Here is a 26,028-nt window from a genome sequence, read left to right as displayed (position 1 = left end):
AATACTTACCCATCTCAATCTTCAAGGAGCATTCACAGCCCTCCGGTGTAGGGTATTTGAAAGATTCACAATCCACTAGGTGAAGAAATGTCTTCTCAACTTGGTCCAAAATGGCTGCCCATTATCCTGTGTCTATGACCTCTAGTTTGAGACCGTCCAGCCAGGGGAAACAACTTCTAAACATATTAAAAGCAAGACTCTTTTCTTTTCCAGCATTGCAATGCTACCGTCAGCAGCAGCGTCACACTTGACAGCCATGCTTCTCATTTTTAAATCGTGCCTTTGAATATTTCATGGCTTCAAGGTCAAAGAGGAAATGCTGTAGCCTGTGGATTAAAGGAGATATGCCCCAAGATGGCTGAGCAGCAATGTTAATGACTCCAAAAGGCAGTGTATTCTACAGTGATACGTGTACAGCAGCAAAGGGACTAAGAATTATCGTCCTGATTGATAGTCGGCAGATATTCCAATGAGGTTAGCACAAAAGTTTCAAGCCCAGAATTTTTGGGTATCAGCAATTGTTTTGTGCTGCCACCTGTGTTTCAAATCCAGCCAAAATGTAAATGAATTGGGTTTCACAGCACAAGGGGTGAATGGAATGTGCTTAAAACGGTACACCACCTCATTCCCTTGACACAGCGAGTCTGCCATTGGTATGTGGGAGATGGGATTGCAATAACCACCATTGAAAGCAGTGATCTGCCTTGCTCGGACTTTCCTCAGCTAGTCTGTACAATCCAGCCCATCCACAGGGTCACGTCTCAACTAACCTACAAGTCGTCAGAGTAGCTGCAATTTAGATAATTGAGAGAGATTTTGAAACACTGCACCAGCAGTACAAACATCATGGAAGAACACACTGCCCCATGACCGTTATTGCTATACCTCAGGAGGCATCCTCCTCGGAGAGTTCATTTTTATATGTACCTAAATTAGGTGAACTCTTGGCACCACAAAAAACTGGGTTGCTGTCATCTGGACAACCAATGTTTTGCCAACCAGAAGTTGTCAGCCCCAAAGTTAAAGAGACCCGTACCCTCGAAATTGTCTACATTTGCTGCCCACATTGTCCACTACACAGTGACACTAATATATGACTCCTTAATTGGAAATATCTAATCAGACAGATAAGGGACAGGATCTGAAACGAAAGGGGCAATGCTGGAAAATCTCAGCAGGTCTGGCAGCATCTGTAGGGAGAGAAAAGAGCTAACGTTTCGAGTCCGATGACTCTTTATCAAAGCGACGGGATCTAACTGTCTCCTCACACCTGACTGGGGACCTGATCAGGTCTGTAAATCTCGCAAGATGCCTCTCATGTGATTTGTGAGGCTCATTAAGCCTCACGAGATCTAATGAGATCTTGCGAGGCATCGTAATCTGGATCCACCCCATAATGGGCAGGATCCAGATTGGGCAGGATCCAGAGTTAAGCTTACTTAAATGTTTGTGCCGGAGTTACCCAAGGCGCGGGACCTAACAGCTGCGCCTCGGAGACCCTGAGTGGGTGCCGTTTAGCACTGGTTTCCACAAATGTCGACCAAGCATACCAACACTTGGGGGAGTCTCCCAGGAGATTGGGAGGTCCTTGGGTGGTCGGGGCACTGTTAGACTGCTAGCCTGGCACCCTGGCACTACCATCTGAGCAGCCTGGCAGTACTACCTGGCAGCAATGCCAGGGTGCCCAGGTGACATTTGTGGGAACACTGCCAGGCTGGTAGTGCTAAGGTGGCCAGGTGGCATCTTGCCCGTGCTGGGGATCAGACCCGTGGTGCCCTGCCCTTATGAGGAGCCGTGCGGGGAAGGACTCGATGATCCTCTAATCGATAGGTTGGGGGGTCCGGAAGCCAAGGTGGGGGTCCAGAGTTTGGGGTGCCAGCTGAACTCGTTAGTGCAGGAAATCAACCTTAGTACGGCCTCGGTGGGGTGTTCCCCGTTTAATAGCGGGATCGGTCTCTGTGCTGCAAGCGCTAGAAAACACCCGGCTAAACGCGCCCGAGACGGAACTCTATTTCATTTTCATTAGATCACACCCAAGATAAGAGACCTTGATCCATGTTAGATTCTCCTTAAAAATGGCATCACCCTTTTCCATGCAACATCAAGAGCAACTTGACTCATGATTGGTCTATTCTGCTGTCAGCCAGGTTTCCATTTGTTTGAACTAAAAACTCCATCTCAAGGCTGTGGGTGGGTCAGGTTTTGGGGGCCGGCTTTGGTCGGGATAAGGGCGGGGGAGTAGGGGGTGGACTCACTTTAGCAGGATGCAAATCAGTTTCACGCCAGCCTCCAACGTGTCTCTTAATCCGCCATAACGTGCACCAGAAGAAGATACTTTGGGAAATTTAAGCCAGTGTAAAACGTATTTTTGTCTCCTGCCAAATTCCCACCCTCACCCCTCCCTTCACCTGCCATTGAACCCGCCGGCAGAGGCATTGGAGAATTCCACCCTATAGATTTTAGAGTAAATGTGTTCATTAAAATTATCTATGATTGCATTTGGAGCAATTAGATACAGTCTAATGCTTAAAGCATATTAATATTTGTGTCGTCTCCTGGTCCTTTCTTAAAATTGCATTTCAGAGTTCCCCATTGTGTTAAATTCTATAATACTATAACTACTGGTTCATCAATATTGTCTTGTGTTATGTTATAAGTATAATCTGTGATTAACTACATTGAATCTGTGAACTGCATTTCCACTAAAGCCATTTGACTAAATAAATTCATCTATTGATTTTTTTTTAAAAAAGGATAGATTTTGCATTGTCTTGACCACCATTTTGCTGGTCGATCACTATGAAAATGGTTTAAAGTTAATTAAAATCCAATATTTTTGCACAAACAATTCATAATTTTGCAGAAGTAGCTTGTGCCTTTGTCCTTGCTCAGAAACAGCAATGGTCAGGAAAGGATAAGGGAAGCATTTAAATTGAGTGCAATTGGGAATTCCCTGCCTCTGTCAATGGCCAAACTCCTCAGATTTTTACAGACACCAGTGAAATTAATTCTACAAACTCAATGGTTCTCCCCACCATGATTCTGCAGCAAATTGAAAGTAAATTTTATACCTTACCCTTCGAGAAACTCATTACAAAACTCTAATGAAGAGGAATTGTTGCTCCTAAAATGTTGCCACTATGAAAATTTTTCTGGAGATGATTAAAGCACAAAGTGAATGTGATAATCAGCTCCCATTCTAAAAAACATCATACTGTGACCATTAGTGGATCATTCAAATGCACACGGTGCTATTTTTAAATTCAAATTTTGTTTCAATAAGGGGAGTTCTGCGAGCACATGTTTGATCAATAGGTATTCAGAAACTGGAGAAATTACAGGAGAAAGGGCAAGGTTACTATAAAAATGCACACACAAATACTTATGCACAGGAAGTTATTCTTATTGGAACCTAATGGAATTGAAATGCACTGCTAAAGTTTGCTCTTACCTAATTTGATGCTTAACAGAATAATGTAGCAGCAGTATAAATGATTAATCTGTTAGTGGATTTTTAAAAACAGTTCACGAGGCATATATTGGTGCTTTCACACGCATATCACTGTCATGTACTATAATCACTGCTGCCCTGCAGTCTCAAATTAGATAACATTTTCACCAGGTAATAATAGGAACACCTAAACATTTTCCCTGACCATTTAAAATATGAATAACACAAATACAAAAGTGAAAAGGTGCAGAGGCTAAAAGATCTAAAACCTGAAAACTCTAGTTCTCTCCCTGCGGATGCTGTCAGACCTGAGAGCACATTGTTTTATTAATGAAGGGGGTGATTTTGAGCTGGCCTCAGCTGTGCGCGGGATTTCTGACGTGAGCGGAAAATCCGGAGAGAATTGGGAAACGCCATTCCCTCCGGAGAGCTTGCGTTTCCCTACACCCCTCGCCACTGACATCACGAGGTTCATGCCCACAAACAGCAAGAACCTCATCTTAAATGTTCTTGAATTGCATTTCAATATAATTACCCAGCCCCCTCCCCGCCGCATGAACCCCCCTGACTGAATATCCAAAACTCACCCATGTGTCAGCTATTTGAAGATGTGAATTAGCCGAGGGGATTCCCTCCTCCCCCGGAGGCGCAGCAAGTATAGACTGGGGGGGGGGGGGGGGGGGGGGGGGATGAATGGGCTCTATGAGGCCCCGCCCCACCACAGTGACGGCATGAACCACACCCACTCATTTATGTTGACTTAGAGATGCTCAAGACCTGGAGTGAAAATTCATCTGTGCAGCTGAAGAGCTACAGGTCGGTTTTCAGCTTCAGCCTGACACTTTGAAAAAAGATGGTGAGATTCCGCCCAATATAACTGGCACTACGTTACAACCATTACCCTTGTGAATTATGGTAGTATTGGAATCAAGCCGGGATTAACTTCTGAGAATAACATCTAACTCCTTAACTCATCCATCAACCTTGAATTTCAGCTGGTCCATTATTTTTTGCATGGGTGAGTACATAATGACCCAATGGATGTACTCACCCTTGGCCCCCAATGAGGCACCTAATCAGATATTTTGTGTTTCCAATAAAATAACAGGTTATCTGTTCCTGTCCAAACATAATCAAATTAAAGTTCAAATATCTAACAGAAAGATTTGCTTTCATGTAGCAACAGGATGTGCCACAGAATTTGTGAAGTATGATTAAAGTAGTCACTGTTACAATGTGCAATGTAATTGGTCATGTTGAACAGAAAAACGTTCTTTAGAATCAGCTTCAGTGACAGATTTATGTTATGTGAGTCATAGTTCTGCCGCAGGTCATTAATTAATTAATAAAGTAAAGCCACAACATTAATTCAGATATAATGGGGATAATTTTAAATTGAGTGCAGCCAGAAAATCTTCAGAGCAGCCATCGAGTACACACCTTATCCAATTTTCATTGACTTCAAAAGGGAAGGGTGGCAAGTGGCTAGCACTGCTGCCTCATAGCGTCAATTCGAGCCTTGGGTCACTGTCTGTGTGCAGTTGTCATATTCTCCCCGTGTCTGCGTGGGTTTCCTCCGGGTCCTCGGGTTTCCTCCCACAGTACAAAGATGTGCAAGTTAGGTGGATTTGCCATGATTTTTTTTAAAATTGCCCCTTAATGTCCAGAGATGTACAAGTTAGGTGGGGTCATGCTAAATTGTCCCTTAGTGCCCAAAAGGATAGGAGGGATTATTGGATTAAGGGTATCGGACGGGGGCATGGGCCTAGGTAGAGTACTCTTTCAGACGATCGGTGCTGACTTGATGGGCCAAATAGCCTATTTCTCTACTGCAGTGCTTCTATGAAATCAGCTGGGGTGATTGGTTGAGATGTAAGATGGCCGGCAGATTCAAAATGGCCAGTTTTCTATCTGCATCCAAAATACAAATGATCTCTGAGCAATAAAATGTATAGTGACCAGAATTGATATACTGAAGGAAATAATTATTACTTAGAAATATTGTCCTCAGGCCTCCCAAAATATTTCAAGGTTGAAAAATGCCATGAACGGCAATGAGCTGTGCTAGAATGTTGGCCCTGCCACCGAGAACACATCTTTTTCTTAAATAGTGACAAAGCAATTTAAATAACAAACAAGCCCACATTCATATCGCTTACATTTTGTGCTGCAGTCCTTGACTGGTTGTTTCAGCTTCACTGATTCAAGGTGAGTAAGAATACTTAGGAAGGGATGTAAAGAATTTAATTTTACTTTGGCATTTTTAATGTTTTATGGTGAGGTTGCATAGTGAAGTTTTATGGTGAATGCTGGCTTTCAATTACATGGTAACTTCGACACTTCACAGTGTGTGGGTTGAAATGTCAGGAGCAAAAAAGCTGGTCCAAAATGGCAAAATTGAAAAAAATGTAGAAGTATTTGATGAATATGGTTCTGTAGATCAGTAAGCAGGTCGATAATTTCTTAAATGATAAACTCTAAAAAAGATGTGCTCTTGAAAATGAGCTAGGATTTGTGTGATATACAATTAGCTTGAAAAAGGCTTCAAATGAAAAGAAATCCTACAAAGTAGATGGTGGAAATGTAATTACTGTCTCACAGGATTTACCTGATTAAGTATGCTCTTGAAACTACTTCTGCATGTTGATCTTAGACTGTTCCAGAGACAAAGAAAATGGATTTTAACCGCATCCCTCCCACCACCGAGGTGCTTTCACAATGTACCACATCAATTCTTAAACCATTTTAACTGGGATTTTAATTTTGCTTCATGACAGATTTGGATTTGGCTTTACTGTCGTGTGCTGAGGTACAGTGAAAAGTATTGTTCTATGTACAGTCCAGACAGATCACTTCACACATGAAAACCATAGGACATACGTTAGATACACAATGCAAATACATAGACATTCCAGGAATTCCAGGAATAACAAACATAAATAAATAGCATTGAAACATTAACCACAAGCTGATATTTCATTTTCAGGAGGGCGAGGATGTATCCAAGTTGTAACTGTATCGGATTAAACAGTAGCTATTATTCTGAAAGTGCATTTAAGATACACAGAAATATCGTATTCTGCAGAAGCCAATACAGAGCTAACAGGGAAACTACAATTGCATATACTGCTTTATCAACAAATGCAACCAATGCAGTAACAGATAAAGTTACGCAGCACAGTTCTCAAAATTAAATCTCCCTGGCATGCCCTGCAATATTTTACGTTTAAAAATAAAGCAGAAATAATGTGTTATTTACTCTTTTAACAGTCTGTTTCAGGACAAAAGATGTGCATAGAAAATAATCAATTACCACAGCATTCCACTGTAGCATCTCGACAATTTAGATCCAGATGGTAAAATGCGAGGTGGCACAGTGGTTAGCACTGCTGCCTCACAGCGCAAGGGAGCCGGATTCAATTCCAGCCTTGGGTCTGTTTGTGTGGCGTTTGCACATTCTCCCTGTGTCTGTGGGTTTCCTCCGGGTGCTCCGGTTTCCTCCCACAGTCCAAAGATGTGCAGGTTAGGTGGACTGGTCATTCAAAATTTCCCCTTAGTGTCCAAAAGGTTCCGTTGGGTTACGGAGATAGTGTGGGGCTCTTTCAGAGGATCGTGCAGACTCGATGGGCCGAATGGCTTCCTGCTGCACTGTCGGAATTCTGTGGTTCTATGGTTAATAAATGTTGCTTTGCAGTTGATAAAATTACTTCCATGCATTATCCAATGAAATATGACACTCAAGTTTTGGGTTCAGATTACTCGGTACCTGTTATTTATCATCCACCCCCCTCCAATAACTCGCAAGTGCACACATCTGTTACAACAGGAAAAAAAGCATCCTGGAAGAATGTCACCCAGCACAGGAATAAGGCAGGAATCCCGATCATGCCATCCTAGCCTCAGTTCCTGGTGAATTTTGAAATTTTCTTTCAGTTTACTGGCACATATAGAACACGTGAAAGGTTAAAAAGGTTAAAAAGGTGAAAGGTGAAAGGTGAACATGTTAAGCGGTTTTCAATTTTGTTTAAAGACTGAAAGATAATGTATGTTAAATTTCATTATTTGCTTCTGGTCACATAATATAAATTAACAAAAGCCCATTCTCGCTTTGAATGACAGTTACTGAGTTCTTTATAGTTGTCTCATATCAGATGGTGCACAATACATTATTGTGCTGTTTTTTATGCAGTCACGGAGAGTCCACACCGAGTTGTAGCAAAGAAATGTAGGTTTATTTACAAGACTATAATACACAACTCCCAGTAATTCCCAACCGGGTCTTTTTGTCGGTACCGAACTGGTCGGCCTTATATACAACAAAGATTGAGTTTCCCCCGTCCACTTAACGAGGGAGCTCGTACTTCATGAGGGACATGGGGAAGACAATCATTCCCATCCCGTACATCCGTGTGACAGGTTATTATACTGTTGAGGCCATATGTCCAATTGCATTAAATACGTACCTTGGGATCAATAAAAAGGGTTGTTTTTAATTCATTCACAGGATGAAGAGCTTCTTCTGATCCAGTATAGTCCATGCGGGTTAGGTACTTTCACAGTGTCTTTAAGGGAGGGAATGCCAGGATTTTGACACAGTGACAATGAAGGAATAACAATGGGGCGGTTCTCCGGCCTTCCAGCCGCGTGTTTCTCGGGGGTGGGAGGCGGCACATCGTTCAATGACAGCCGCTGTCAATGGGCAGTCCCATTGAAACCACCCCACACTGCCGGGAAAGCCGCGGGTAGGGCATTCAGGCCAACATGTTTCCAAATCAGGATGGTGGGTGACTTATATTAATACAAGGCCGTGCCCACTGTAAGTTGACAGAGGTTGGCTGGGATTTTCTGACCTCCCCACGGCTTGTATCTTGGCAACGGGAGGGAGCGGGATCTTCTAGTGCCGCCACTATCAATGAGATTTCCTATTGAAACCACCTCATGCCGCGGGAAACCCGGGGTGGGTGTGCACCATCGGTGGGGCCGGATGATTCCATTGATGTAAACAGTCGGAAGATCTCACCCTTAAGTATTACTAAAGCTTAATAGAACAAGTGAATATTAGGAGTAACATAATATATATTTTTACAGTAGTTAAACTTGGCTAGTTCCTCATTTTTCTCATCATATGTTGTCATTAACTTGCATGATTTGCTTGTATTTCTTTTCTCACAAGCTACAGATGTTGCTCGTCTTAACTAAATCCTTTCAGAGATTCCAGGCAGATTTTGAAAACTCTATTTGAATGTATTGATTGAAAAGCACAGGCTAATAATTGCATTTCAAATGGTGACCTCCAGAGTCTTAACAAGTTGAGAAAGTGCTGCCAATCAACCACATGTGTATTGTAGCAAGTCAGAATGAAAGAAACATACAGCAAGCTAAATCTTAGACCAAAATATTTCCCGGTAAATGTTCGTCTTCACCCTCCAGACAGAGAAGAGGAAAATCTACCCCTTCTTTTTTTGTCACAAAGCCACTTAAAGATAAATATCAGAAGTTGGATGAGTTGGAGTCAGTGACGAGGGCATAATGAAAAGAGGTAAAATAACAATTAGGTATAGAAATGGGGGCTGATTTTCCTTCCCAGGGAATGATCATTAGAGATAACGTGAGAAAGACAAACTTGTATTTATATGGCACCTTTATCACCTTAGGATAGCTCAAAGCATTTCACAGTCAACCATAGAATCACAAGGATGTCACGGTGGTGCAGTGGTTAGTACTGCTGCCTCAGAGCACTGAGGACTTGGGTCGATTCAGCCCTGTGGAGTTTGCACATTCTCCCCATGTTTGCATGGGTCTCACTCCCACAATCCACAGATGTACAGGGTAGGTGGATTGGCCACCCTAAATTGTCCCTTAATTGGAAAAAGAATTTGGTACTCTAAATTTTTTTTTAAAAACATAGGGTCACAAAATGGCTGAAGCACAGAAGGAGACCATTGAGTCCATCATGTCCAGGTGGCCTTCTGCAAGTGAATCTCACCTAGACTCACCTTCCCTGTTGCCCTGCAATTTGTTTTACTTTTAAAATTGTAATCAATGGATCAAATTGGAAACCATATGCTACAAACAACATGATAATGAACAGGTAATCTATTAATTGTTAGTAATGCTGACTGAGGTAAAGACATTGGTCAAGCCACTGACGAGAACTGTTCGGGATGTTTTCCTAAATCATGCCATGGACTAATTTATGTCCACCTGCGGAGGTTAACAGGGCTTTGGTTTAATGTCCCTTCCAAAAGAAGTCACTTTTGACCTCAGCACTGCACTGGAGTATCAACCTCGATTTTTGTTCTCAACCCCTGGAGTATGACTCAAACACACAACCCTATCACTCGGGTGCAAGCAAGAGTACCACCAATTAAGCCATGGTAGACAACAGTATGAACCTCGACATAAAACATTACCAAACCTGGTGTGAGGCAACCGACAGAACTGAGGCAGGAAGTCAATTTGACAACAGGAAATGAACACAATCAAAAGACTTCTAATGATTGTACTTTTATTATTGTACTACTAATTCCATAAGGAAAGTAAGAGCACATTTAAAAGCGCAATACAATTACATGGGTCAGAAAATCAGTGCCCTTAATGATGGCAATGGCACAGGAAGGGATTGAGCTGGAAGTGCAAGGACTGGCAATGCCAGGACTTACAACATTCCCAGCCAGGGGCTCAGAAATCCTTGGCAGCTAACTTGCTGAGCGAAGGGAATCCTGTGGATTGAGCCCTTGGTTCAAGTTGGACGCCTGAAGACGAATCACTAAAAATAGCTCTTATTATTGGTTCATTTACAAAGGTGGCATAGAATCATCTTTCCATGTCAAGGGGGAAGGAGAAATGGATGTTCTGCAAACCACATCTCAGATGCACCCAAAATGGCCTGGGCTCCTGAGGATCGTCACTTGCTGCTGGTGTGAGCCTAATGAACTTTGATAGGTTCCAGGCCACTGCTTCCTGCCAATTACTCCTAGATAAGGTGTCATGGATTTTGGAGTCACTGTGCATATTGTCTTCAATAATTACTCACGGCTTTGTTTGGATCCAGGGCCAGGCCCCAACAAGCCTCAGAGTTTTTGTGCATGTGTGGTCTTGCAATTTTAGGTTATTGGAGCCCAGCGCACTTGTGCATAAAGGAAACCTGCGCAAACCCAGGCCATGTGGCTGGGAACAGAGCACCATTGAAAACAAGAGACCGGAAGAGGTCCAAAAAGAAGAGTCCCAGAAAGGAGACAGTGACAGAAAGAGGTCCCAGTTAGGTTGAAAAGAGGTGAGCAGAAAAAAAGACTCCAAGCAGGAGAAGGGCTGCAGTTAGCAGATGTTAAGTGAAGAGAGCTCAGGAGAAGCCCTGAAGATCAAAGAAGGCAGCAGAAGGTTGGAATGAAGCAGAATTCATTGTGTTTGACCACAGTTTGTCTATTAACTTACATCTACCTCATATTAAAACTGAACATTGGAGTATAACATAGATGTTGTATTGTAAATTTCATTTTTGTTTTTTTCAAAACCTGTAGAGTCCCGTGGCTCTATTTTCCTGGTAAATGTCCTGAATCTTAAACTTTGTCAACTTTAAACAAAACCTTATTGGTCCCTAACTAAATCCTCCAAAAACTTGGGGCCTGGTCTAGGATCATAACAATGCTCACTGTTTTGAATTGTTTTCTCCTGGTAAGCAATCTGCTCAAGGAAGGTTACACAAGACATATTTGTGAAAATAGTCCAGTTGCTGGCATTACAAAGAGCTAGATCTTATTACATCGGGAACATTTATGTCAGGCCCATTATGAATACAGAAATGGTATATGAAGAGAAGCTAAGATTCAGTGCAGTGTGTTGTGCCATTTTCATATAAATAGAATGAAATCGCTACCTCTCCACATATAGAACACAAATATAACACGTCTGCAGAAATAGAGAAGCTTCAAAAGCTATTGTTAGCTCAGGATTCTTATCCTCCAACAAAAGCAGACCCCACCCTTCATTTGATTGCTAACTTAAGTTCCCTTGTTCAGTAAGCTTATGCACTTATGTAATTTGAAGCTTTCATTTGAACAAGTGCCAATACATTTTGCTCAATTGAGATGCTGATAAATGTGACAGCTTTGTATCCACTTGGGTGCGCCAATAACAGGCTCCAACTAAACAGTGCAATGAGTCAATGTGTCACAGCAATAAATAACCGTTTTAAAAGCATTTATTAGTCAGTGAATAATATGAATTCACTTACGTGACAAAAGCTCAGAGCATGAACTAATCGATGGCACTTCACAGAAGTCTAATGCAATTCTGACAAAATTATCCTTTATTTATTCTTTAATTTCGCGAACATAAAAGCTTTTGTTCCAAAATCTCAGATAATACTCATGAGAAGCGACCTTTTGCTGATAAATAGCTGATAATGTTTGAGTATGATTTTTTCTTGAGCGTTAAGAATGACTCAACCTTTCTACATATAGAGGAAGGAATGTAACCCAACTATTAGGGTTGAACAACAGGGTTCAATTTTCAAAAGATGTTCCTCCTGTTCATCCATTGAAACTTCAGCAGACAATACTTCAAATTCCAGAAAAATAGTACCTCATTTATTGCATTAGGCCAGAATTTGCAAACAAAATCCTGGTGAATTTAATGATGCTTGCCATTATTAGTATGCAAACGTCCAGCAATTATGATGCAATGCGAGCTGCTAATTGTCACAGGTTGTTGAATGATTTGTGCCACTTTACTATTGAACCCATAAAGCCAGCAGCTCTTTGTCAATCTCCCCATTATGGCTGGTTCGAACACACTTATAACATTGACATTTTTGTTTCTGCAGCTCAGAAAAGGAATAATTGAAACTGAAATTACAACAAGGTTTTTAAAAATTTCTGGGTGACATTTACCGGAAATGAAACAGAGTCCTGTTTTGCCGTTTAGCTAGGAGCAGAATGACCCCGCTATTAAACGGGACTCTGTTTAATTTCTAGGCCTTGGCGAGGAACTGCCTGCTGAGGCCACACTTAAGCTCATTTCCTGCACTCAAGAGCTCAGCTCGCCAGTGCAAGAAGAGATCGGGCCGTCATTTTTAAATGGCACCCCGATCTCTGGACTCCACAGCATGGCCTCCAGCTCTCCCAATGCCTCAACTTAATAATTAGCGAGTCCTTGTGCCCCCGCACCCCACCTCATAAGGGCAGGGCACACCCAGGCCCGATCCCTGGCAAAGGCAAGATGCCACCTGGACACCTTGACATTGCCAGCCTGGCACTCTTGTAGTGCCCCTATCAGTCTGGCAATGTCACCTGGGCATCCTGGCATTGCCAGGGTGGCACCCAGGTGGCACTACCAGGGTGTCAGACTGGCAGGGCAGTGCCACAGTGCTCAGGCGGCATCAGGGGTGCCAGCATACGACCCAGGCACCTGCTGCATCTCTGCTTAATTCCCAGCTTGTGTCTATTTAGTTAAGGAGATACGCTATCCATCCTGCCATTCAGCAAAGTCCCAGATGCCCTATTGTCTTCTCTGCACGGTTTTGATACATCACCTTTCATGTCTATCAGATGTCTCAAATGTTTTTACAACTAATGAAGCACATTTGAAGCGTAGTAACTGCAGTAATGTCGGAAACATTATTAGCATGCAATACAGAAACTTGACGTACAAAGAAATTTAGCTGGAAGGTTGGTGTAAAATGTAACCAATGGGTCACAAGGTGAAGTGCAGCAAATCTGCACTTTCCTCCTGGGTTTTCTTGTGGTTCTTCTACAAAGTTACAATCAGCACGCTGGAGAGCTCCACTGGAAAGTCTCCTCATTCCTTATGCAGATTACTGCAATATTTGATCCCCACTATTGCGATGTTGCCTGGTGACCTTGTTCCCATCGATTCATTACTCTACAGAAATATTGCACTGATTTTTTGCTTTGGAGCAGCAAAAAAGATTTGGGTCTGTTTCCAGTTCCACAGCTGCACTGGGGAAAAGCAGTCACTGACCTGGCATTTTTACAGAGGGACTTCCATAATTGGGTTCCGTCCCATTAAGAGTGGCAGGAGGGTTCTCAAAGCTGGAGGGTCTATTAGAGCTCTTCCAGCTTGAAAAGAGCAACCATCTGCAGTAAAGGGTAAGTAACTGAGAGAGCCCCTTCAACAAGGAAGTGGCCTCTCAGCAACCTTTTAAAAAATATCAAGAAAAGGCAGCAGAGCCACCACTGTCGGGGGACAGGGTTGGTATTCTGCACTCTGCACCTGCACTCTGGCAGACAGGGAAGGCCTGTGAAACTGCACAGAGTGCTGCCACCCTGGTCTGCTGTTGCGTTTCCATCTCCAGGTCATTGAACTGCTCGAATCGCATTGGAAAATGGAAACTGACTGGAAACTCCCAGTCGGCCTTCTATCAATATCCCAAACAAGGCTGTTAATTCGATGAATTGGTTCTTGGAGGCGGTGCCAGGCCCCAATCACATCTCCTCGAATATGGTGGATGCTGGATATGGTGTAGGGAAACTGACCAGCACTAGTATTTTTGTGCCCTGTCCACCTCCATTTCCAACCTCGCCAGGGTCCAAAATTTCTGCCGACTGACTGTCCATTGCCTTAAAACAAAAAGTCATACAGAGTTCAAAAATCCATTTTCATATTCGAACATTCATTGCTCATTTTCTTCTGGGCTACACACTAACCTTAAAATTGCTTCACTACAATTTAATCTCAGGATTGTTGCATAGCATCGAAATGAATTAAATGTCCTCAGCTCTTTAAGGAGATTCGCAACAATATCTTATTTGAACAAAACCAATGGCAATAGGGCACTGAAACAAATATTGCTGCAAGTTCAACTTCCGTTTTCATTATGTTGCATAAAAATGTCAACTTCTTGACAGACAATCTAACGTATTGAGTTTGAATCCTAGAACCAATTGAAGGATGGCCTTAATAAGGTAATATAATCAGCTCCCAGCTGAGCTGTCAGATGGAACGCCACAAGGCATACCATCCTGGGAAAGAGAAAAACTAACAGCCTCTGATTTGACGCCTTTCGAGAAGCATCTCTCGTTGTCTGTAAAGTGGAATTAGAAAAAGTTAGCGATGATCACGCTAAAAGCTATTGACTTCTAAGATGAAGGAATAGAACGATTTTGGCTGTAGGTATCAAAGGTTACACCATCCACTAAAATATTTTCACTCCCTCTTCAGGACAATTCTTTTCTTTAGGATGTACAACATAGGACATACAATGCAGAAGGAGGCCATTTGGCCCATCGAGTCTGCACCGACCCACTTAAGCCCTCACTTCCACCCTATCCCCGTAACCCAATGACCCCTCCTAACCTTTTTTAAAATCAGTCACTAAGGGCAATTTATCACGGCCAATCCACCTAACCTGCACATCTTTGGACTGTGGGAGGAAACTGGAGCACCTGGAGGAAACCCACGCAGACACAGGGAAAACGTGCAGACTCTGCACAGGCAGTGACCCAGTGGGGAATCGAACCTGGGACCCTGGCGCTGTGAAGCCACTGTGCTATCCACTTGTGCTACCATGCTGCCCTACTGGTATACATATTTATTATATATCTTAAAACAAAATTTTCTCTGTTAAGCTTTGTTCAATTTGAAAAAGAAGTGCAGCGGTTAACATTTCAGGTTGTGACCTTTCAGCAGAACTGGCCAGGTCTGACCTGAAATGGTAACCCTGATGCAGCCCAACTGCAGAATATTTCCAGCACTCTCTGATTTTCTCTTCTAGTTGTTTTCCCTTTCTTTAAAAAGAAACATTTTAAAAACTTAAGGCTGGGTCCTTGGTTGTCTTTTACTTGCACTAAAACAATTAACAGACTCCAATCATCTTTGTGCTACTCAACAAAAAAGACAAATCACTGCATTTTGTAAAGACCCGGAAGAGCTCAGATGGATAAGCCACCCATTGTACTCAAGGGAGGTCATTGGAAAAGCTCCACTGAACAAATATAAGGATGTTTCATCACTATATGTTCAACCATTAGAAGAAGGTACTTAAATAAATTGGTCATAAATTTTCTACTGATTTAACGGATGACGGCAAATCTGCCATCTCCCCTAATCAGGAAAACCAACCCCAGATATTCATATTGTAGCTGGACTATTTTCAAATCTTCCGCTTGTATTATGCTTTTTTCTGGCAGCATTTAGAAAAACTAGGGCTTTTAAACTTACTTGGTTCACGCAGCTGGTGCTGCATCCCCCAATGATGCTGCCCTTCACTGAAAGATTTTGGGAACCTGGTATACTGCACATTTCTCACCAGGCTGGAGTCAGAAGAGCGGGCCAGAAATGTGCAGCTCCCGACCTGGATAAATAAAAAGAAGTGGAGTGGCAGTCCAACGGTGATTGCCAATCCTCAAAGTTCTGGCCCAGTACCGTGTCACTAAATGAACTAAAATGTACATATTTTACTCCCTGCGATGAGCATTAAAACCACCACTAATGGAAGGCTGCTGTTGGAGAGGACATACAACAAATTGCACTGAAAACGATCCAATATGCTTCACAGGGGTGTCAGAAACAAAATGGGTCCACAATTTCAAATGCAAAACATTCACACTGCTGGATCACATTGTACAAGCTAAATCACTGTTCAGATTTATTTATAAATGAAATAATTCAAAAATTAAAAACACCAGCAAAGTACTTAATACCATGATAATGTAATACAGTAAGAAGTCTTACAACACCAGGTTAAAGTCCAACATGTTTGTTTCAAACACTAGCTTTCGGAGCACTGCTCCTTCCTCAGGTGAATGAAGAGGTATGTTCCAGAAACATATATATAGACAAAGTCAAAGATGCCAGGCAAAGGGCAGCACGGTGGCCTAGTGGTTAGCACAACCGCCTCACGGCGCTGAGGTCCCAGGTTCGATCCTGGCTCTGGGTCACTGTCCGTGTGGAGTTTGCACATTCTCCCCGTGTCTGCGTGGGTTTCGCCCCCACAACCCAAAAATGTGCAGAGTAGATGGATTGGCCACGCTAAATTGCCCCAAAATTGGAAAAAATAATTGGCTAATCTAAATTTATAAAAAAATAAAAAAAATAAAAAAGATGCCAGACAATGCTTAGAGCATTTGCAGGTAATTAAATCTTTACAGATGCAGAGATAGGGGTAACCCCAGGTTAAAGAGGTGTGAATTGTCTCAAGCCAGGACAGTTGGTAGGATTTCGCAAGCCCAGGCCAGATGGTGGGGGATGAATGTAATGCGACATGAATCCCAGGTCCCGGTTGAGACCGCACTCATGTGTGTGGAACTTGGCTATAAGTTTCTGCTCAGCGATTCTGCGTTGTAGCGTGTCCTGAAGGCCGCCTTGGAGAACGCTTACCCGGAGATCAGAGGCTGAATACCCTTTCATCTGAGGAAGGAGCTGCGCTCCGAAAGCTCGTGTTTGAATCAAACCTGTTGGACTTTAACCTGGTGTTGTAAGACTTCTTACTGTGCTCACCCCAGTCCAACGCTGGCATCTCCACATCATGAATACCCTTGACTGCTGAAGTGTTCCCTCGAAGTGTGGTACATTGGCGAGACCATGCAGACGCTGCGACAACGAATGAACGGATATCGCGCGACAATCACCAGGCAGAAATGTTCCCTACCAGTCGGGGAACACTTCAGCAGTCAAGGGCATTCAGCCTCTGATCTCCGGGTAAGCGTTCTCCAAGGTGGCCTTCAGGACGCGCGACAACGCAGAATAGCCGAGCAGAAACTTATAGCCAAGTTCCGCACACATGAGTGCGGCCTCAACCGGGACCTGGGATTCATGTCGCATTACATTCATCCCCCACCATCTGTCCTGGGCTTGCAAAATCCTACCAACTGTGCTGGTTTGAGACAATTCACACCTCTTTAACCTGGGGTTACCCCAATCTCTGCATCTGTAAAGATTTAATTACCTGCAAATGCTCGCATTTTAAGCATTGTCTGGCATCTTTGACTTTGCCGATTTCCACGTTTCTGGAACATACCTCTTCATTCACCTGAGGAAGGAGCAGTGCTCCGAAAGCTAGTGTTTGAAACAAACCTGTTGGACTTTAACCTGGTGTTGTAAGACTTCTTACCGTGCTCACCCCAGTCTAACGCTGGCATCTCCACATCATCATAATTTAATGTAAGAGACTATCCATTAGAGGGGTTAAGATTATTCAAGTGTTATTTTTCTACGACTCAGTTGAACTGTATGCAATAAACATTTATGTGGCACCTCTTATATCTCCCAGAAATGTTGTCAATTAATCTGTTTGGCATGCAGCAGTGATTGTTGGGTTAGGAAATACAGCAACATTTTTCATTTGGCACAAACCTAAACTAAAACAGCATTGTGGTGAATGACTGTGTTTGTGCTAAAGGTCCTTTGTTTGAGGATGGAATGTTGACAAGTTCCTTTGAAAACCCTTGCCCTCTTCCTCATAACAGTGACCAGTTTAACTACTGTAACAATTAAGACAGGGCTTTAGCTTAACATCTCATCTAAAGGAAGAGACTTTTGACAGTGCAGCACTTCCTCAAGAATGGACTGGATTACATGCTAAAAATTGAATTGGGGCTTGAACCTGTAACGTTATGATTCCGAGAAGAGTGTGCGAATACCTTATCCAAGCTGATACAGCAATGAAGGAATTTACTAAATTCATAATCATTATTTTTAAGCCCCAGGGTGATTTTTTGTAAGGATTCTCTCACTCATTCCCTGTGATTTTGTGAAAGTTGCCTGAAGGGCAGGTTAGAAAGTATTTAGATTATACCCAATCATGCTCACTGCAGAAACCACACAAGTACCGTTGATGCCATGTTTGAAGGGTTCTCATGGCCCTTCCATCAAAGGTCCTGTTGAATCAGGGAAACATCCATGTAAATTTATCTCTCATGTTTTAATGGGACTTGAAGTGGAAAGTAACTCCTGAAAAAGAATTTTATTAATTCTAAAAGATTATTGTAATGTCTTACGTAAACGTTAGGATAGATGCCACAGTGTTGCATGTTAACTTGAAACAATGAGCTATGAACCTGGGGACTGTTGAGCTTTCGCTACATTCATTCTCAGTACATGGATTTTCATTGTTTTTCACGTAGCTTTCCTATTATGAATTTTGTGTTCAGACTTATGTTTCAGTTTGGAACATATTCAAGATTATCATTGTGAAGCTGCACTGTAAATTGGCTTGCCATTTGTACAGACTGAACTTTTGTAATGAAATATATTGGGAAAAAATTACATGTAGGAAGATTTAACTGACAAATTTGAATTCAAGATAAATCAATGATCTTCCGTAATGAATGGCAATCGGCAAATAATGAAATTATAGCTGGTTCCAAAATAGCTTTGTCAAACTTATTTTCGTTTTACTCATGTCAGGCATATCTGGAAAGGTTAATATTTATTGCTCATCCTTAATTGTCCTTGAATAGATGAGCTATATTATGAGCATTTCAATCGAAGTGATAAACATACTCCCATCAATGCTGTTAGATAGGAAGTTGCAAAATTTTGCTCAGTGACAATGAAGGAATGGAAGCGGAACATGCAGTTGATGCCGTTCCCATGTGCCTGCTATCCTTGTCCTTCTGGGTGATAAGAGATTAAGGGTCTGGGAGGCTTTGTTGAAGAAGCCTTTGTGACTTGCTGCCATGCATCATGTATATGGTACTCATTGTGTTCCGGTGGCTGAAGTCAATGTTGGATCTGCACTCATCAAGGCAAGTGGAGAGTGTTCCATCATTTTCCTGACATGTGCCTTGCAGATGCAGAACAAGCTTTTGGCAGTTAGCAGATGAGTTATTTCCTGCCGAATTCCCAGTCTCTGATCTGCCCTTGTTGTCTTGGTATTTACATGGATGGTTCAATTCAGTTTCTGGTCAATAGTAACTCCTAGGATGCTGATAGCAGGGAATTCAGTGACAGTCATGCCATTGAATGTCAAAGGAAGATGGTTAGATTCACTCTTGTTGGAGATGGTCATGAGGCACGAATGTTACTTGCCACTTATGAGCTCAAGCCAGAATATCGCTCAAGTCTTGCTGTGTGTTTCAGTATCTGAGGAATTCGAGGCATACCGGACACTGTGTGGAGCATCAAAGACCTTCCAACCTCAACCAGTGGAGAGTTTTCCCTGCAATTCCCGTTGACATCCATTTTGCATGGGCTCCTTGATGTCTCACCCAACCAAATACTGCCTTGATGTCAAGGGTAGTCACACTGAATACACCTCTGGAATGGAGCCCAGGCAGCACATCTCACCTCCAGCCACAACCTACCACAATCCTACTGAATCTAAACTCAGCCAAACCAGGCTCAGGTGGTGCTGCTTAACCTGAACATGCTAGCTAGCACTCCACCTGTCTACCAACAACTACCCTCCCTTCACAGAAAACTGTCCTCAATTAAGTGCAATTGTTCTGTCTTGGATTGTGACATTCACATCGCCTGGCTGGGGAGGGGGAAAAGAAGAAGCATTGAGAGAGTCTTCATGAGCCCCACTACTCCCTCGTAGGGTGGGCTTGATTTTCCTTGCATCACTTTCAGATACAATGAAGAATCGTCCGCGGCCCTGACTTCATATATTTACCGTGATTATTTCATGGTTTTCTCACACACAAACCGACCATAACAAAATTACAAGCTGACAAAAACTAATGAGATGAATGGTGTTCTCCGTTCTGGGGAATGACCTCGATGCTGCCTTTCTGTGGCTCTTCTTGTACATCATTAATACAGAACAGCTAAGGCTGAGCTGGTGGATCAACGAGTTTACTGCTTACAAGTAGCTGAGTAATGCAGACCAGGCAACTCCTTCATTTAACCAGAAGCCCGGGATGAATCAGCGGATCCAATTAGGTAATGGTTAATGATGCTACAAATCGGCCTCTGCATTCCAGAATTCAGAAGCATAAAACAAGCCAGAGTTCCTGTTTGTAGATGTTTGATAAAGACAGCACTGGACTCAATGAGGCACTAAAGGTCTTTCTAATGACATTACTAGTAGTTCAGTTATATTTATCACCAAGAAATTGCTGCCGTTTATCCATTTGTTCAAAAGATCTACCAATATTCACACGCGCTGTAATCCACCTTAATTTCATGGGCACATCGAAAAAATACAAGTATTAAAACGATTCATTTAATAATTGACATGATTTAATTGTGTTTATGGTGATCAGAACGGAAGATTGCCGGTGCGAACCGATATTGATCATATGAAATCTATTGAGAGCGTTTTACAGAAGACTATTAGAAAGTGTAGGTGTTGAATCAGCATTGAATTTATCTAGCGGTTTGAATACAATAGTGAGCGCTGTCCGATTTCGGCAGCACAATGTGCCGATTTTTAACAATGCTGTACACCCAGGGTCTGATCATCCAAAAGTACCATCACCAAATCTAACTTAAAATAATGCACGTCCTTGTGAAAAACAGACAAAACTCCACATTTAATATGCTCATGCCGAATTTGGGCTTCGGCTGTCTGCAAACGCCGACAGATTTTGATGGAGGTAAAATATAAGGATGCTCATGTGGGGAGCTTCGACTCCCAGTATCAATGTGGTGGACAGAATGGCCTGGCAGTGTTGTCAAATTCTTGTCATTTTTCTTCTGACCCCAGCCTTCCCCCTGGCGGTCAGTGAACACATTGCGCCCTCTGCAACTCTTCCAGATGGAGTGAGTGACAATGCAGGAACTGATGCCTCCGCGGTACATCTGATCACATCAATGAATCTTGGCACTATTGTAGATCCCGAGTGTAACTACCCGACAGGGAATTCGGTCTGAAAATCGCTGGCAACTTAATGCCGAAGATGCATGACGCTTAAATGAGGATTTTCTATTTATTTGGCGGACCTTGGCGGACACACAAACGCCAGTTCTGGTGCCCAGAATGAAGGAAATCTCCCACCTGGCTCAGCAATGTGAAAGTGTCCGCAGGGAAGCTGTACAGTCATCCAGCACTGAATCATTACACCAACGTGACCTGAAGCACCTCCGAGTGCAACTTAATCCATGCAGACATCTTAAATAAATGCCTTTGCACCATGTGTAATGACCATTTTTTAATGTCTGGAACGTTTTTCTGACTGCATAGAAGCGCCTCAGAGTGCAACATGTACTGTAGAGGGCCTGAATATTACTGCACTTTGTGTGATGGCCATTTTGATTTTTTTCCCCAGATATTTTACGCATAAAGTATATTTTTTGCAAAACGAAATAATGAAATGAAACGAAACGAAACATCTGCGAGGAGGGTTGAAATTCCACTAATCGCCTCCTAAATGGCACGGGCCGAAATGTGTGTGAAAAGCAGGGTTCGCGATGAGAGGGGGTTTTGTCGACAGTCTCCTCATGATGCCAGTCAGTCACCCCCCTTCCAAAACCCTCAGATAATCGTGACGTACATCGGATGCTTTGCTAAAGCCCAATTAACGTCCCCACAACAGCAAGAAGGAACTCGTTGTGCTGTGCAGCGAACTAGCTGTGTCGCATTAATATTCATACTCCCCTCGAAAAACACATACAACGTGTCACTTGAAATGACAGCAGGAACACAGATCTGCAGAAATTCCAGGGCTGGGCGAAATTACCCACTCCTCACAATTGTCCAGCTCAAAGGGAAATGGTTGCCTCTTACTTCATTTCCAACTGTATCCCAGGGGGGTCAAGGTGTATTTTTATTTGTAACTGACATGGGGGCTTGTAACAATGACAAGAGCCCGGCAGGAATGGGCTCCCAATCACTGAAAAAAATCAGCATGAGCAATCAATGGTCACAGACTGCCTCGGTTATATAATCAGGAACAGGCGATGGGGGGGGGGGGGGGGGGGGGGGGGGCGGTTCAATTAAAAATTGAAATCGTATTTGTTTAAATTCCTAGCTTCTGACTCTCAGGACAGGTTGTTAGTTCTCAAATGTGTGCACATGAAGCCAGGTTTAGTTCCTGCAGCCTCTCCCAAACGAGACACCATCCAGTCGTTCCCAGCCAGCCCTGCATCAATTTCAAGTCATTGCACATAAAAGCTACACGGAGCCCACTGACAAAACTCAACATAAAGCCAGTCAGAATGCACACACGGGACGCGACTTATGGTTCACATGTAAGAAGCACAGTGGTTTGCAATCGTACATCGGAGCTTTCCGCTTCAGTAACTCCCTAAGAGATTGCTCGTGTAGTTCTTATTTTTTGAAACATTATGCTGTGTGATCATGAGTTGCAGTGGAATGTACGCTCTCCTTCCCATCAACCCACCAAACAAGATGCCCACGGCACTAACTCTGTGATATTATTTGATGGGAACCCACTCAGTAGGCTAAATGCTGGTTATACCACTGCAGTGTTATGACGTCTGCAGTGGATCACTGTGATGTGACCTCTTTTTGTGACTTGAGAAAGTTGCAATACTTCAATATTAGGCTTTATAAAAAAATGCAAAGTCAACATTGGTCTATCGAGATTGGCCTGTCCTGGCAATTAAACCCTCCCTATTTAACAATCCAAAACTCAGTCGCTCGCTAGTTATTAGCCTGCTTCGCTTAATATGAATGTGGCTCAGATAGAGGTGATACAGTGCCTGGCGATCACTGCCATCCTGTTCACAACACAGGGACACGCCAGGTTTGCCTCCGATGGTTGGGATGAGTGTATGATGACCCCCCTCCTCCCCACCCCTCTCTGAATGCGACTTTCAATGATCACAGGACTACTTTTCCAGACGGATACGGTGAAAGCAGCCTAGCACAGACAGACAACATAACATCCAGCCAGTCATGAAGTTCAGGCAGATTAACATTACAGAAAAGAAACCCCCGCTTGTACAGCTTGTCCCTTCTCATGCTGGAGGGACGCAGGCATTCCAATACACCTAACATCAGCCCGCACCGGTGAGGCAGGATACTTACATGCATTGGTTATGGCGAAGCTGTTCGCCACCTCCAGATTGTCAACATGGGGCGTCAATCTCAATTCGTGCGAATTATGCTGAAAAATTCCCAAACGAAACGCGCTGTATTCCTGATCTGCTCCTCTTGGGAATAGCCCTCCTGTAACAGAGGAACAACAACTGTTTTTTTTATCCGTGTTATCACTCATTGAAAGGGTTCTTAAATCGTGCAGCAAAGGGCTGTGATCAAAACGGAATTAAGGCGGTGGCGATAAAACCATTGAGATTGAAAATCATTTTTGCGATTAAGAATCTCTGTTGGGAAAAGTTTTTTAAAAATAAATTCTACCATCGCCACTCCGTTGTCTGTCGAACATTTTTTGTATATATATATATAAGGGATTGCAACAAGGCAGCTAGTAGGGACAGAATTGGAGGGTTTCACACAGCAGGGTCCAGGAAAAATAGGAAATCGCGCCTTTCTCTGGTAATTCAGTTATTTTGCTTGAAGGTAACTCACCTATTTGTACACTGGTGGGATTCGAGGCACCGAACGCCAGTCCGCAAAAGCAAGAAGCCAGGAAGACGAATATATGCTGCATAATCTTTTGCATTGCCGACGAGAGAGAGAGAGAAAAAAAACACACAATACTGCAGAGCCGGTATAATCCTTCCCTTTCAGGATTTGTTGCGAGATTCAGATCCTTTGTGTGGCGCCGTTTGGACGAGAGGGGAGAAAGAGGGGAAAATACATGAGAAAACAATCAGCACTGGGTTGGCAATCGCTGCCTTTCTCGGTTGAGGCAGCAGCAGTAGAGAGATGTGAAAAGCAGCTTTAGTACTGCGCTTTACCCAGCATCACCTCCCAGTGCAGCCACGCTGCCAGGGACATGTCTTGATTCTTAATAAATCCGAACGCACGAACAGAACCGATCATTGACCGAATACATGCACATCCCTCCCCCCCCCCCCCCCCCCCCCCCCCCTCCCTCCCAATCCAGAAAAGGGTCTCACTCGGATTCATTAGGCGTCCATCTTTTTTCAGAAAGGATTTTGCTGGCCCTATTCATTTGAATGTTAATCGTGGCCGATCGACATGTTCACGCCACTGTTCGAACGGCTTACTCTGAATGATATCAGATGGAGTGCTAAAGACAACAAGCGCCCTCTCAACGTCCAGATGTTTCATTCCACTGGTGACAATGTCATTTAATCGCCTTTATCATATTAGCAACACGCCATTTATCAACCGTCACATATTATTCACCTGCAGTTTTTTAGAAATCCACCAATAATCTCAAATTAATTTATGTCATTGATAGGTCGCTATTATATTCCGACTTCATACCTTAATGCCAACCTGATTCTCAGATTGAGCTCACACATTAACATCCTTTTCCTTGAAGATCAGCATCACAGTTGTTGGGAACTGTTCGCATGAACGAAACATCACATTCCTAAATCAATAATGAAGTTTAATATCACCCTCGCCGTGTTGTTCAACCTTTCAAAGCGTTCCTTCGTCAGGATTCCTGCCATCATTAATAATATATTTCGAGATCAAAAACTGGAGATATTTTCTCAATTGTGACCGCTCGATTGGAAGACCAATTGGTTGTCTAGCACTAAGGAGTCAACGTTTAAGATAATATTGGAGATGTTTACACTCACATCCCCAGTCATTGAGGCATACGAAGTTCAAACACATGGAAATGTTCCTTGTTTTGTTCTGCTATATTATAAACCCGTTTGATCACACATTTTGAATTTACCTATTAAGACCTCTATGATGTCGATATTGTAAAGTACGATGTTTGGACGACAGGAGGCACATTACCTGACCAAGCATTCAACAACTTTACATCACTGAATGTCCCCTGCTTATTTTGGTTAAATTATAAACCTGATACTCAATTTAAAATCAGATGGAGAAGGGCGCGGCATAACGGGTGTAATTTCAGCACAGTCCGACCCGGGAAAGTGACGAACTCATCTTATTACATTTCAAGGTGCGATGTCAGTGCTGTCGGGAACATATCTTTACAGTGAAACAGAGGAACGCGGACAGCCCGCATCAATTCCCCCCGAACGCGTTAACTCAAGCAGCGATTAGAATTATCCCAGGACGCCACCGAATGATATAAATGCAATTTTAAACATCTTTTAACACAAATAGAGCAACGTGATTGAACCCATTCTTTTCCTTGATTATGAAATAAAGCCAAATGTTATCGGTATAGGATCATGTCGACATGTATTCTTAAAAAAAGAAGAGAGCTGTCTGAACTATAGGAAAACAGGTTTCAATGATTGTTGAAAAACAGCTCCCATATTCTGGCTGGTCAACTGAACAGATAGATTAGGAATGTAGCCGTTTATCTCTCATTTTGGTGACTTGCAAACAAATCATTGACTCATAGGGGTAACTCGGATGTTTCGACTAATAATAATACTGTAACCGTTTTGACTAATAACAATACTGTAACTGATTTATTGTTGCTTATATGCACATCACATTTCACTTTGCATCGTCGCTGCATCGTATGATCTTAATTGTACCACGGTAACATGTAAAATCTGGAGCCGGAGCTTCCGCGAACTGTGCCCGTATCCTTCATGTGTTTGTCATGTAAAGTGTCCAAGTGCTGGGGTGCCTATCAAATTGGGGTGGGGGGAATTAATAGCCTTAAATTACTCAG

The 26,028-nt window shown here is 42.9% G+C and overlaps 1 protein-coding gene across 6 annotated transcripts in view; it reads right to left on the bottom strand.

The window, feature by feature from the left end:
- gria2b (glutamate receptor, ionotropic, AMPA 2b) overlaps nt 1–24,993 on the bottom strand; it is a 180,697-nt gene extending 155,704 nt beyond the window's left edge. For 3 of the 6 annotated variants that reach the window (XR_005460078.1, XM_038792301.1, XM_038792300.1), the window contains exons 1-2: nt 23,850–24,232; nt 23,349–23,489 (exon numbers count right to left, since the gene is read on the bottom strand). Coding sequence is in view for 5 of the 6 variants with exons in the window: in XM_038792301.1 (XP_038648229.1) it covers nt 23,349–23,489; nt 23,850–23,943 (235 nt within the window). In the remaining variant the exon portion in view is untranslated. Of the gene's footprint in view, nt 1–23,348; nt 23,490–23,849; nt 24,233–24,343; nt 24,522–24,677 lie in introns of those variants that run through there. The other 3 variants (XM_038792299.1, XM_038792298.1, XM_038792296.1) reach the window with 3 other exon arrangements.
- Nucleotides 24,994–26,028: the final 1,035 nt, after the last annotated feature.

This window comes from Scyliorhinus canicula, chromosome 3, assembly GCF_902713615.1.
Source record: "Scyliorhinus canicula chromosome 3, sScyCan1.1, whole genome shotgun sequence".
Classification (NCBI taxonomy): Eukaryota; Metazoa; Chordata; class Chondrichthyes; order Carcharhiniformes; family Scyliorhinidae; genus Scyliorhinus; species Scyliorhinus canicula.
Note: the sequence above shows the minus strand (reverse complement) of the source record. Positions and strands in the feature narration are given on the sequence as shown.